Consider the following 15,112-nt stretch of genomic DNA (forward strand, 5'->3'; position numbering starts at 1 on the left):
AAGAAGGTCGAAATGTTTTTCTCTCCTTATCAGTAAAAGTGTTAATATCTGTACCAGTCACTCTGAGATATATAATCATTTTCTTGTCCAGAAGTTTGTGGGTTATCTCAATTATTTGTTCATCTGTGGGCATTTACATTCTTTGAGTTCATTCAATCCTTCACATCAATTTTATATTCGTCATCCAAATTTGACTATGCTTAATTTTGGATCAGAGAGTTCAAATACTTCCCACAACAAGTGAGTAATGATATTGCACTTCCTGTTTCTTTATGTTAATTTTACTTTTGTCTTTGTGTGATGCTAAAAAATAACAGAAGATTGGAGACTACCTTCATTCATTCACTTCTCATTTGCTGTCTAGACGTTTTACGTTTATTTGTGGAACCTGTGAGCATCTTATTAAAGTTTCTTTGTGAAGATTTTGAAATGACAAATGGGGATTTCAGTGATCCTTATTTATACTTCCTACTCATTAGTCTTCATTTCGTACACTATGGAATGATTTCTCGGATCATAGCTTTCCCTGTTTGCTATGGCTTTGGCCCTATCTTTACATGTAGTCAAACTATTAATGGATTTTTTGCACATGTTCACTGTCAGTTTTAATTATTTTTATGTAGGATGGATTAGATTGTTCTTGAATTCAAGTCTCAGTTTGTGCCTTCTCAGTGTCCATCAAGAATTTCATATTAATGCTCTTCCAGGAACCTTTTACCTATCTCATTTAGTTTTTTGCAATCCCTTGAGTTTTGGATGCATTTACTCTTTTGTCTACCAAACACATCCCCTCTAATTTGGATTGTGCTTCCTTGAGACTGTCAGTTTTGCATATGTCTTTCATGGAGTCTATCTTTAGACATATTATTTATTGGAATGTCTCACAGCAGTGTAACTCTTTCTTCATATTTGTTACAGTTTACATTAATCACATAGCAGTATGGTAGGCAGATAGTACATATTCAATCTTCTGTGTCATTATACTAATTGTTGGTGTGTGTTTTAACACTAATTTTCAATGTTGCATTATTATAATTACTATCTTGTCTTGAATAATTTTGTAGTAATATCTGTTAGTATTGTAGCAAATACTTTTAATTAATTTCATCTCAAATGACTTGAAAAATAAGTGACTCTAACAGCATTATATATCTCCACCTCTGGAAAAAAAATTTGTGTGTGTGTATATATATATATACACACACACACACACAGCATTATAAGAAGAATTTGCTCTCTCTATTTCCATAAGATTCAGGGTTTGTCAAAAAATCAATAGAGTTAGAAGATTATATTGATCTTTAGAGTAAATGAAGGTTATTGTAATAACCCTACTGAACAAATGTGGAGTTAAATACAAGACATTCTGAAGGAATTTTTGTAAATGACAAATCACAGTTTTTTTATCTTGATCATCTGTCACTTAGATTTTGATAACATGTGAATGATACTTTTGAAACTATAATAAGATGTATAATGTTGTTTTGAGTCATTTTTCTGGTATGTTTTTCTTGTGTAGGTAATGGTATAGGCTGGACATCAGAATCAGGTTTTGGCACTGGCAAAAGTCACTTGTTCAATTGCCACTTTATGGTTAAACCTCAGGAAGCTCTGAATAAAACTATGGAAGAAAAGCAGACCAATCTTTCACAGTATGAAAACATGCAGGTTTCAACAGTTTTATTACCTTACCCAACAGAAAACATTGAAAAACCCAGTGAAGAATCAGGTTGGTGACTTGACTGATTCTATCATCTGTTTTAATTAAAAGTCATCACTAGCTAAGGAAGGTAACTAGAAATATCTTTAATAATCTACATGTCTTGGAATGGAAGTATGGTTACTAAAGGCAAGTTAAAATTTTGAAAATAATTTTACCATCTATTAAGAACATTTAATTGCCTTTGAAAGTTATTATATAATTTTTACTTACAAGTTTTATTAATCTGTTTGATAAAGGCAGTATTTTATGTGGAAATCAATAAAATAAAGAGAAAACAACTAAATTAATTATGTATTTAGTAAATACAATGTATTAATATTTAAAACAGTGTAATTCTTGAAAATTATTATTGATTACAAAGATATATAAAAGTTTTGGTTTTATTAAGGTCCTAAAATAGCTTATCACAACAAAAAGGAATAGAAATGTGCTTTCATTAGCTGTAGTTCAACTTGAACAAATTATTCAAATCAGGTAAACTTACCTCTAAAATATTGAAAGTCTTTCCTTGTTAAGTTTGAACTCATGCTGTCAGCAAAACATAGATTGAATGTCTAAATGCTTTCTGCACATTGTAATATGATAAACTCAAAATTAAAAATTAGTGTGAGTGGTACTTTCAGTTCATAACTTATTGTTGTGAGTGTTGCAGTGCATGAGTCACTTACTAGTTAGTTCTCTACCCTTTCACTCTCTGTGTTACTTATTGCGCAAACTTTGAGAGATCTTACTTATATTAGCTCCTTTTTTTCTTACCATAACTTAGGTTTTTTTTGTTGACAGTTGTGCTGTTAATTTTGCGATGATATTCCGGCTGTTTTCATCACTGTTGGCATTTTCATAACTTCCTTGGATCCCTTACTTTGGCAATTTGCCTGTATCATAAATTGTAGCATGCAGGATATACTTTCAGCTGCATTGTTCAACATTTTTGGGTCATTGTATACTGATATTCCTGGCAGATATCATGATTTTCTAGTTGGATATCTTACATAACACCCAATATTTTCTTTTGTTTTACACAAACATCACTCTTTTTTTCGAGCCTTAATTTCCTTCAAAGTGTGCACAGCTAGATCTCTCTACAACAGTGTTGGCTCTTCTCCTGATCACACTTCTATTGGTCACATTTCTTTTTCTCTGTTTTTGTTCAGTATTAAACCTATTTCGGTCACATCTGACAGTACTTGTGTCATCTGAGATGATGATTTTGATACTTCAATCTTTTATATTTCCCACCTTCTCCTGATGTTTCAGACATTTTCAGAATTAACTCTGTAGTTATTCTCTTTCTGTTTCCTGTCACCTCCTTTTTATTGATTTTTAACCTTATTGGAGGTTATTAGTTATTGGGGATGTAGGGGTTATTTCACTCTGACATATTTTATGCTCTGAAGCTATGAGTTGCCTTGTTTTGAGAAGCTAATTTCCTGCCACAGTATAAACTTTTCTCCTTTTCTTCATTTTATTTTTATTTTTAAATCAGGAGTTCATATCTACTTTGATGTCTTAATTATTCTCAGGCCTCACTGATCTTGCTTCCGTTATCGTGCGACTTCAATATTCCTTTGATATTTTACCATTAGGGTGTGATGTAAACCATTTGTCCTTTAGTGAATTCCACACAAATATGTATGTATGTATGTATGTCTTTAGTCAGGTGAATTCCACACAAATATGTATGTATGTATGTATGTCTTTAGTCAGGTGAATTCCACACAAATATGTATGTATGTATGTATGTCTTTAGTCAGGTGAATTCCACACAAATATGTATGTATGTCTTTAGTCAGGTGAATTCCACACAAATATATATGTATGTAGTGTGAATTCCACACAAATATATATGTATGTATGTATGTCTTTAGTCAGGTGAATTCCACACAAATATATATGTATGTATGTATGTCTTTAGTCAGGTGAATTCCACACAAATATATATGTATGTATGTATGTCTTTAGTCATGTACATATATAGAGAGAGAGGAAGAAAGAATGCTTAAAAAAAATCTTCTGTTTTGTTTATGCAGGTATTTCACATTAACTTGTTTCTTCTTCAGAGGTAGCTATCTAGAACAAGTTGGTTAGGGTTTTAGCATTTCATTTTGCTTCTGGGCATTATTCCTTTTCAGAAGCCTGTGTGTAATGTTTTTTTCACTACTCACTACATCTACTTGTATTTTTTCATATAGCTTAGCAATAATGTAAGTAAGGTGGGTCTTTATTAATTATTATTTGACTCTCTGTTATGGGTGAATCCTCTATTTGAGTCTTTGGGAGTTACATATTAATGGACTGTTTGATTCATCAGATATTTTCCATCGATTTTCTATTTATTTTACAAGTTTTACTCTTCTAGTTTCCATTTCATATAGGATTTGAAGGTTACAAAACTTTTCCACAACAAGGTGTTATTGATGTTGTACTTCATATTTCCTTGGGATTTTCAGTTTCTTCTTTTTCTGTTGCTAAAGATAACAGGAAATTGGAGATTAATCATAGATTTTTTCTGCATCATTTGTTATCTAGATATTCCTACTTTCTGGGTGTAACCTATGACAATGTTATGAAATTTTTTTTATTAATTTAATTATTATTATTAATAAGAAATGATTATTTGTACATCTCAACACACTAATATTCTCACCCATATCTTCTTTCATATTGTGAAGTAATTTATCAGTGTATGTATGTTTCTTCCTTTTCAGCACTTTATCTTTTCACAAATATTTTCAAGCCATTGGCTGATTTTCTACACACAAACTTTGTCATCATGACATATGTGATTAGAGGATTCTCACTACGTGGTTGTGTCCAACTGAACTCAACTTTCAATTAGTTTCTGAGCTTGTGCCTACTTAAATATCTTCTACACTTGAGATTTAACACTTTGGTATTTAATACATATTTAATAATTCTGTTTGTAGCTCTGTAACCAAGCAATATTGAAGGTTATAAAAATTATGATTTGTCAGAGCAATAACAATTCCTTAGGAAGCAATTTACATTTAACTTCATATATTTTGAAGGGGCATTTGATAAAATAGAGAAGATGTGTGACACTAGGGGGAGTTCAGGATTTTAAAAAAAATATTTCCTTATATGGTTGAAAACGTAAAACCTAATTTATATAACAAAAATATAAAATCATTTAGTAAAATTTTGAATGTAAGACACTAAAATGCTATGTCATGCACAGAAAGGATACCCATGTTGAAGGAATTCATATCTATAACTACCTAAATAAATATCAAATGTTTTTTTTTAGGAAATCTTTATATTTTGTCTTTTTATTTTCTCTGTCTTAAATGTATGCAGGGTTGTTTGATTTTACTGACCTAGTAACCATTCATAAAAAGTAGAGAAATAAATACAAGTTACCTTTTTTTCTTCCTAAAATGACTACAAATTGTAATAGAAAGCCACAAATATTTTAAGTAAGTTAAATCTTGTAACAGTATACACCTACTTAGTAATTTTGTGTTTTATTGACCTTTAAACCATATCAAACTGTAATCCCTCCATACAAGTTGTAAATCACACAGCACATGTGCATTTCATGTTACTGTTTTGGAAAGTATAAAACTGGCCTTTACAAAGTACAAATGTTTTATTCTTCTTTGTTTTGTTACTAGCATAGCACTATTTTATAAAATGCAGTGACATTTTAGTTACAGTACATTACATATGTAAATCTGTTGTTACCGTATATATTCCTAAATTTCAGTTATTTTGCTTAAAACATAAAACAGTAAATTTAAAAAAATGTAGAAAACAATGCTCTCTACTGCTTATGATGTTACGAAGTTTTTGTACTCGTACATCATACTTGCTAAGCCTCATTGTATTTCACACATGGAGGATGTAGAAATCAAATAACCTTTGTAAGTTTTATTTATGTATTCTGAGATAACAAAAATTATAAGTTAATATACTGATACCACAAAATTCTACTGTAATTTATCATGCTTTCTTCCTATTTTGGTCTAAAAAATCTAATTTCTAATCAGCATATAGCTTTGATTCACCACTCTTCAAAGTTTGTAATGGTTATGACCAGATTAAGTGGTTCAAAACGAGTGCTTTTGATTGCTTATAAACCTGTAATTTAGAGAAGTGGGTCTGGGTAAACAGGTGTTTTTATATGAGGAAAAGATGGGTTCTTTGAATGTAATGATATCTCAGCAAATAGAAAAAAAATAAGAGGTTCATATTTTATATTCTGGCTTCATAAGAAGGATGCTTGCCAACTCTCTAGAATCTAGTTTTGTATCTTTCTTTCTTTACATGTTAGTCACTTCCTCTACACAGTGATTATTCTTGTTTTTATTATTTCATAGGTAAGTCTATTGAATTCGAGTTTTTACATCTTTGAGGATTAAAACAAATTTTAAACAGGTACGGTCATCTCAAATACCTTCCTTTTTTCTGTCCCCAACAAACAAATTTTTATTACAATTACGCCTTTCAATAAAATGTTTATGGTAGGAAAGCGGGGCTTGCACAATAAGTTACATATTGTATGGGAAAATGGAGGAACTGTGGGTAAGTGTATGCTCTGCAGTGTGTAAAGGACTTATGATAATTTGAATAACATGTTTTATTGACAGTAGGTTTTCAAACTTAACATGAAAAACTGTCCAGTGTTTCAAGGGAAATTCATTTTAATTCAAATAGGTAAAATCTTCAAAAATAATAGCAGAGAAATTAAGTTTCACAAATGTTTGGCATTACTATGTACAAAGTTGTAGGGAAAAAAAGGCATGAGATTATGTGGATGGTCCTCTGTAAAGTAAGAAATTAATGCTTGTAAGGGTGTTGTGCATATAAAGATACAGGGTGTTCAAAAAGTCACTGTGCAGTTTTGTAATCATATTTTATTTAGTCTATTCCAAGCCAGCAACTGATAGCAGTGTTTAGAAACAAAATAAGAAGCATCCAGGCCTGTATTGATGCCAACGGGGGTCACTTTCAACATTGTTTATAATCGTCATTCATATTTACCTCCTCTATTCTATATTGAAACATGTCTGTTAATAAATATATAAATGCACAGTGACTTTCCAAACACCCTGTATTATTTTATGCTAAATTTTTGCTCTGTTTTTTCTGGAAAGTTTTGTCTCCTGAAATTTTGAAGGAGGAAATAGGGAAGCATGATGTAATATACAAAAGCTGTATGCTCAGGATTATCTCAGACACTGACACTTTTTTTGCATTCTGTTCCATCAGTCTTCTGCTTACTAGAAACACACATAGGACCAGTAAAGAAAGGTGTGATTATTGTGATATACTGTCACACCCTCTGCTGGTCAGCAAATCATTACTAACTTTAAATGTTATTTACTATAAGATTTTGCTTCACAAAATATTAATATAAATAGTTGTAATTTAAATTTTGTGTGCTATGTAGTTATGAACTTGATGAGTTCTGTTACAATTGCAAAATCATGTAGCTGAAATTCTTTTGTCAGTATGAGATTTTAGGCTTATATTGGAATGCTTTATCTTAAAAATGTTTTGCCATTTAATGAAGTTCTGTAAGAGATCGTAATAAAGTTTATATACATTAACCTATACTTAAAATTGAATTCAACATGTTGGCTAGCTCAACTGATTTAATCTTCACATTTACTTCTAAAGTTTTTTGTTTAAAAGAGATTCTAGACTACAAAATTAAATAGATTGGACAAGTTATTTTGTAGTTGTTTTTTTGTTATAATAAAGAAAACATTTATATGAACTGATTGTGTATTAACAACTATTGGCACTTGGGAAACTAAATTCAACAGAAACACATTTACTCTTCAGAATCATAAATCTGATACAGGAATGTTTGAATATATATTTGGATTTCAGAAATAAAATAAGTTGCCTAAAAATACTACTAGACAGTTCCATTTATATTCTTAAGCCTAAGATGTTAATGGTGTATTTGTGCAATATTACATTCCTTAGAACATGACTTAAAGGTACAACTGATACCATTCTGATTATAAGTAGCATTTAATTCCAGGTTGTAAAATTGTAAGTGGTCTCTTAATTATATGTAGAACACTCAACATATGAGCGATTATGATTCTGTGATTGAGGTCAAGATAAATTTTAAACAAAATATGAAATCCTCCTTTTGGTTATTTTTAAATCACAACAGATAATAGATAATTAAAAGAATAATGAAAACTCAACATATTGTGACACCTTTGCTTTAAGTTTTATTGTGTGTGTGCATATATTTAAATTAATGTGTTTTTTTTTTATTGAACCTACAGAAACTCAAAACTGCTTGTTTTGTGTTGCAAGACGAATTCCTCAAACTGAGAAAACTGTTGGTAAATTAGGGATTGAACAGTTTACAACACGTCTGAGTTTAACAGGAAAGGTCATTGTTGTTGATACCAGGTAAATGTTTTTATTACTCTGCATATTTACATATAATAAAAGCAATAGAATTGGAAATATTATCACTAATTTCATGGAATTATTTTTACTGAAAATTTATGTGGTTCTTAATGAAAGTTTTTGCATTCAACACAACCTGTGCCATTCAAGTTAGATTTTGTGCTTTTCATCGTGGTTAACATGTGTGTTAACCTACTTTACGATTAGACTGCTTTATCATTTAATAGTAGTAATTAAATGGTTAGAAGTACATTGGTTTACAGTCCTGTACTGTAAAAATTACAGTGATACTTTAAAAGCTGTTAAAATAAGCAAAAAAAGATGTATTATAATTCAAGAAACCCATTAATATGAGTGTGTAAGGTAGAATTGACTTTTTTATGGGGGAAATATTTACACCTGCAGAAGGAAAGATAATAATACAGAAGTGCTTGAGTTGTCAAGTTCACTTTCTCTTTTTCTTCTTGTTTAACTGTAATGCTTGATGTTAATGTATCATCTCTACCCAATTTTGTAGTTTTGGATAAATAGAAATACGCATGTGTGTATATGTAATGTGAATTATTAAATGAAGTTAAAAAAGAAATTGAAAAATTAAAAATAGGGTCAATATTTAAAATTTGCATAAAAACAGGTATTTGGCTGATGTCCAAAATTAAAAGACTACATGTTTAATAACTCCATGTTACCATCGTCAGGAGTAAATACCTATATGGCAACCAGGTAGTCTTAGAGAAAAAAAAAATAACTTATTTATTTTAATATTCATATTGCAGGGAAATTAGAGGTACCATATTGAATAATAATTATTTTGATGGGCTATTTGCTATTTTGCTTTTTTTTTTTAAGTTTTTGACCAAAATAGAGAAATAAGGATTTTATGGATAAGTTTGTTATGTTAATCTGTTCTTTCTTAATGTTCAAATTAACTAATAATTGTGGTTGGGCTTCACTTTAAAAAATTGAGTATTACTGTAACACTTCTTGACATTGTAAGTAAGCACATTATTCTTTAACATTAATGTGCCACTACACGTGTTTATGTGTAAATTTTGGTACCTCATCACATTGTTGTAATTCCTGTCAACGTGCCCAGTCGTATTTTATCTGATGACCATGCACCCTAACAATAGCTGTTTATCATAGCATGTATCACAAAATAATCCATCATAAGGATGTCATATCCAAAATGCATCCTTCCATCTTGCTGAATTTGGAGTTTTCACTAAAACAACAACTTCCCTGCTTGTGTTTCATTACCCATCTAATGTATGAGGATGATTATTTTCAGTATCTATTTCAAATGTCATATCACACATAGAAATTCATAGGTGCTGCATCTAGTGACTTTACCAGCATGTCTTCATATGCAACAGTATTCTTTCATTCTCCAGTTGCTTGAGGCATGTGTTGTGGAAGTAACTAGTGTACACATGACTTTTATCACTTTCCCAGTTGAAAATCCTTCTTAATTATGTTCTGTACTGTTGCCTAAGGCCTTTATGTTCATGGGCTTTTACCCATTAGAATTTTTGAAAAACACTTTGTTTACCTTGACTGGAATATGACTTACTTTAGATTTTTTGGAAATATTTGGGGTTCCAGGTTTATCTGCATTCCTCTGTTTTCCAATGCCTTTAAGTATAAACGGTGTCCCCGTCTTAAAGATTTTAAGTTCCTGATCTATACAAATCTTATTTATTTGAGTAGATAAATATTTTGCATTGTATAGGGCTGTTACATATCTTTCTTCAAAGTGGTCAGTTTTCAGTGGCATCAAACTGCCTACAAGATTGTAAATTATGTCAAAATTTAATTCTGATATATGCCATTTGAATGAGACTGGCTGGGAGTTGTGGCATTCTCCTGTAATCCAGCTGCTTAATTTGGCCAGGTGGGTTAATGCATTTGACTCATAATCTGAGGGTCATGGGTTTGAATCCCCATCACACCAAACATGCTTGCCCTTTCAGCCATGGGGATGCTATAATGTGACGATCAGTCCCACTATTCGTTGGTAAAAGAGTAGCCCAAGAGTTTTCAGTGGGTGGTGATGACTAGCTCTAGTCATCTTTCCTCTTGTCTTTCACTACTAAATTAGGGACAGCTAGGGCAGATATCCCTTGTGTAGCTTTGTACAAAATTCCAAAACAACCAAACAAACAATCCTATGAGACTTTATTGTCTGTGCTTATCATGTAAATTGCTGGTTTGTCTGGTCAAAATTTTTTTAACAGAAAGAGAAAAGTAAACCCTTTGTATGATATCTTAGTTTGGCTGATATTATAATCATATAGTTTTAATGATATTTATACCCTGTTCATTATCAACGTTGTAACTGTTAATTTTAACACTTTCAAATTACAGTTTACTTTTTAAACAAATTATGTCCTTGGTTTTAGTTTGTTGGCTAAAATCTAAATTATGTGTGAATTTATTGCATTGGCTTACTTAAAAACACTGATTTAATAGTGGCATTTTCTTTTGAAGTTTCTTGTTCTAAACTGTGAAATTAAACACATCAGATAAGTACATTTTTATTTGGTACAGGCAATTATGAAAAAACCTTGATGTACTTAGACCATTTTCTTGAAACCAGTAATGGAATCTTTTATTAATAAATAATCTTGTTTCATTAATACTTGACACAATTTTATAACTAGTAGGTATCGAGTTACTATTAATCTCAAAAATAAATTATCTAAAATGTATTTCATAAAGAGTTAAACTCTGAATGAAGTTTAAATCAAAGAAACGAAAATTTAAAAATTGTAAAGTAAGTTCTAAATGAATGCATGATATAAGTACTCTTAGTGTAAAAATAAATAAACAGTTTGTATCATATTATTATTCAAGAATATTAGTACAAGCTTTCAAAATTATCAGATGATGCCACAGAATACAATAAAAAAATTCAAAAACTCATTATTGAATATAAAACTTCAAAGTAAAAAAAAAAATCTGTAAATGTAACTTACCCTAAAAAATAGTTTGAAAAGGAGTAACTTTACTTGAATTCATAAAGCTGAATACTGAAACTTTATATTTTAATATTTGATAAAAAGATAAAAATAAATGCACCACTGAAAGAGGTACATAAAATTGTCCAACATGTTGATGACCACTGGTTATTATCTTCAATGGCCTTCTAGCAGTATTTAAAACTTAATGGCCACGTAAACATAACTGAATGGTCTAACAGGTGGTGTGCTGGAAACAATGTGTTCTTTCAGAGGTAATAACAGTTTACAAATGAATGGGAAAGGTTACCAGCCTCCATCACAATTCACTAACTTTCTGTGGTTCTTGAAGTATGCCAACTTTTGAAAAATCCTCATCTGGCAAAGTTGGTAGAATTTTTCAGAATTGGAACTCTGTATTATTACAGGTTAAGATCTGTTAGTAGAAAGAATAATAACAAAATATTCACCATTGATAAGAATATGTCAAATATGCTTGGAGGGCCAGCCTTCAGAAACAAGAGGTTGATTGAACCATATAAAACTTCATATTTTATTAACATGAAAAATGAAAATAAAAGTTGAGTTTCAAAAACCAGGTTGTGGAATACTAGAAATGAAAAATTGAAACTTAATCTAAACCATTTTACCTTTTACTTAATTATATTACTGTTCATAGGTTAAAAATAGCAAATATATGCATATTATACAATACTGTGCTTCTTTTTTTTTTTTTTTGCTTATTTATACAATACCAGTTTTAGTTTACAAGTTTTGTGATACTTCATGTTTTTAAACCCAGAATGATTATATGTATATGTACACAATGTATTTAACATTATACGTCTCTTTTATTCTATACTCAAATGAAGGATGTCTAGTTTATATTTACAACCCACTTATGTAATGCTGTGATGAAACCTTTAATACACTTACTGGGATATGTTGTACATAAAAAATAACGTGCTTCTTACACTTTCAGTGGTGTGTCATCAACTTACAGTCAGTATCTGAACAAGGACTGGATAGATAAGAATTTGCATGATTTCTGTCATCCTAGTGACAGACATAAGCTGGATTTACATTTGAAAGAGAGTAAGTTCATTGTGCAGTAGTAAAATAAAAACAGAAATTCAATTAAGATGACAAATAACTTGTTTTTTATCTCACATTACAAAAAGAGGTTGTTTTTTTATTAACTATTGGAGTGTTGTAGATATTGATCTAATATTTGATCAAATTCACATTATTATAGATCACATATATTCATTTCCTAGCCCTCCAAACAGGCAGCAACACCAGTGGCATCTACCGAATAAAAGTAGTACAAGATAAATATATTCACATTCAAACCAAAAGCAAGAAATTTAGCCACAGTCAAGCCACAAGTGAAGAAGAATTTATTATGGCTACGCATTCAATTATTCGGTAAGCACAAACAATCTTTATTTGGAAGGTACATTATCTATTTTATAGGCTTCTTGGCAGTAAGAAACTACTTTCTTGTATGGGGTGACAAAAATTGTTTAATGATCTAACATGTGTGCAGATTGATAATTCACAAAAATGAAATGTAAAAATCTAACTGGAAAATTTAACTGTGCAATTGATATGTTATGTCACTGTATTACACGTTTTTTAACTGATAGATGTGTCTGGTGTGGTTAAAGTTAAGTATATTGAGAATACATGCTAACTTTTTCTTAGATTTTTCTAATTTTTGATAGAAGTTAGTTTTAATATTTTTATTATTTTAATTTTTTTTGGGGGGGAACTTGCTTCTTATTATAAATTTTTTGTTCAATTTGAATTGACATTTTTATTAATTACTAGATGTTATCAGGAAGGAGCTGAAAGTTGATGGGATTTCTGTGATATACAGAGATTTTCAGCACCCCTACTAGATAAATTTTTCAAGCATCAATGAGTGTAAACTATTATGATGTTTGTTATTTTTCGTATGCTTACAAACATTTGAAAGATATAACACATATATATGTAATATGAAATGGTTTATATGTATTTTATGCCTTGTAGTACTGTACTTGCAGAAGCTGAAAACCATTCATTGTTATCTAGTGCAGCTGTAGTAGAGTGAGGGTTCTTATTTTTTTGCATACCTACAGTTTATTTACAAACTACCTATATCACTGCAAAAACTTGTTTTATAATATATTTTCAGTTTTGAGTGATCATTTAAAGACAACTAAAAACTATAACAACTCAGAAAGTCCACTCATATGGTTGTGCTTGCTGCTATTGATTCCCAACCAGTGGTTCATATATCCCTCAGAGGGTACATAAAGCTTCTGTAAAAAGTACCAGCTATTTGTAATTATAAATACATGTGTATAAATTTTTTAAAAAAAAAGTAAATAAAAAGAAAATACAGTTGTATAAAAAAATGACTTAATTCCCTTAACTGATTGATCTTGTAACCATTGTTGTTGTCCATACTATAACTTTCAATGTATTTTTTACAAAATTGGCAGATGTTTAATAAACATCACAAGCCTTTGTACACTAATAATTAGATTTTTTTATTGAAGTATTTTAAGATTTTTCCTAGAATATAGATGGTATTTCTATATACCAGCTTGAATACTGAGTGATTTCCATGCTAAGACTAAAAATACTTTTTTGTCTTAAAAGTTTCAAATTTTAATTGAGTAATCTCTAAAATTTTCATATATATCTCAGATGTTTTTCTTTTTTTTCAGTAAAACTATATGTTATTTTCTGTACCCTAACTTTATATGAAGTTGGTCGATTTGACTGACCTCATAACTGCCCAAAAAAACTGAAATAAAGCTAAATGACCATTTTTACTTTCTATAATGACTCCAAATTGTAGTATGAAACTAAACTTACCTTAAATAGCTTTGCACTCATAAGGGTATACATCTACTTATACTTGAATTTTATTGTATTATTGCCCTTTTAATCCTAAGTACTATTTATGTCATTATAAGTTGTAAAACACTCAGTGAATGCAGCTCATGTTTTGTCATTGAATTACATTATGCACAAGCTACTCATGAAGTAATTTTATTATATTATTATTTATTTCACGTAATCTGACCTTAAGTAACATAAGTTTCCTATTTTTACATTTTAGTTACACTCAATGGCCCAGCACAACCAGGTGGGTTAAGGCATTCGACTCGTAAACTGAGGGTCACAGGTTCAAATCCCTGTCGCACAAATGATATTTTACAAGCTTGCAAACAATACTGAGTGTTATATCTATGTGGTCTGGAACTGAATCTTTTATTGACTTTCACAGCTCGTTGGTATTTACCAAGATACGGGGGCCAGGCGTGGCAAAGTGGTTAAGGCGTGCGACTTGTAATCTGAGGGTCAAGGGTTCACATCCCCATCAAGCCAAACATGCTCACCCTTTCAGCTGTGGGGACATTATAATGTGATGGTCAATCCCACTATTTGTTGATAAAAGAGTAGTCCAAGAGTTGGCAGTGGGTGGTGAAGACTAGCTGTCTTCCCTCTAGTCTCACGCTGCTAAATTAGGGATGGAAGCACAGATAGCTGTGATGTAGCTTCACAAGAAATTCAAAAACAAAAACAGTTACTCTTATAACAGTAAATAAAGAACGTATATAAAGAATAAGAAAAAGTACTTACCTGGGTCTTCTCTTTTATTTTTATTTTTTGCTTTCGATTATTGATTATACTTTTTTATACAAATGGTAGTATTGGTAGTAAATAATATATATGCAGTTAAATAATATGCCAAAGAACAATGCATAATAACATGCAAAGGCAGACAGTGTCTGATAACTATAGTAATTTTTCTGGCTTTTTGACTATGCGACAAGAGCCATTAGGAATTCAGCTGTGTTCGTTGATGTTTTTCCTGTGGGAATCAAGCTTGAATTGGAAGAGAAACTGACACATCTATGTACAGAAAACAACATAATATAATGCATCATTTGACAGATGCAAACCTTGGCTTTGTATTGGTTATAAATAATATTATATCAGCAGTTATAGAGAACTGTTGGCAATT

General features: G+C 30.5%; 1 protein-coding gene across 10 annotated transcripts in view; it reads left to right on the forward strand.

Annotated features, from left to right (window-relative positions):
• LOC143246559 (uncharacterized) overlaps positions 1-15,112 on the forward strand; it is a 206,981-nt gene that overhangs the window by 141,861 nt on the left and 50,008 nt on the right. For all 10 annotated transcript variants that reach the window (XM_076493465.1, XM_076493464.1, XM_076493466.1 and 7 more), the window contains 4 exons: positions 1,520-1,729; positions 7,996-8,125; positions 12,068-12,180; positions 12,363-12,513. In XM_076493465.1, the coding sequence (XP_076349580.1) occupies positions 1,520-1,729; positions 7,996-8,125; positions 12,068-12,180; positions 12,363-12,513 (604 nt within the window). The remainder of the gene's footprint in view (positions 1-1,519; positions 1,730-7,995; positions 8,126-12,067; positions 12,181-12,362; positions 12,514-15,112) is intronic.

The sequence above is a fragment of the Tachypleus tridentatus genome, chromosome 3 (genome assembly GCF_004210375.1).
Source record: "Tachypleus tridentatus isolate NWPU-2018 chromosome 3, ASM421037v1, whole genome shotgun sequence".
NCBI lineage: Eukaryota > Metazoa > Arthropoda > Merostomata > Xiphosura > Limulidae > Tachypleus > Tachypleus tridentatus.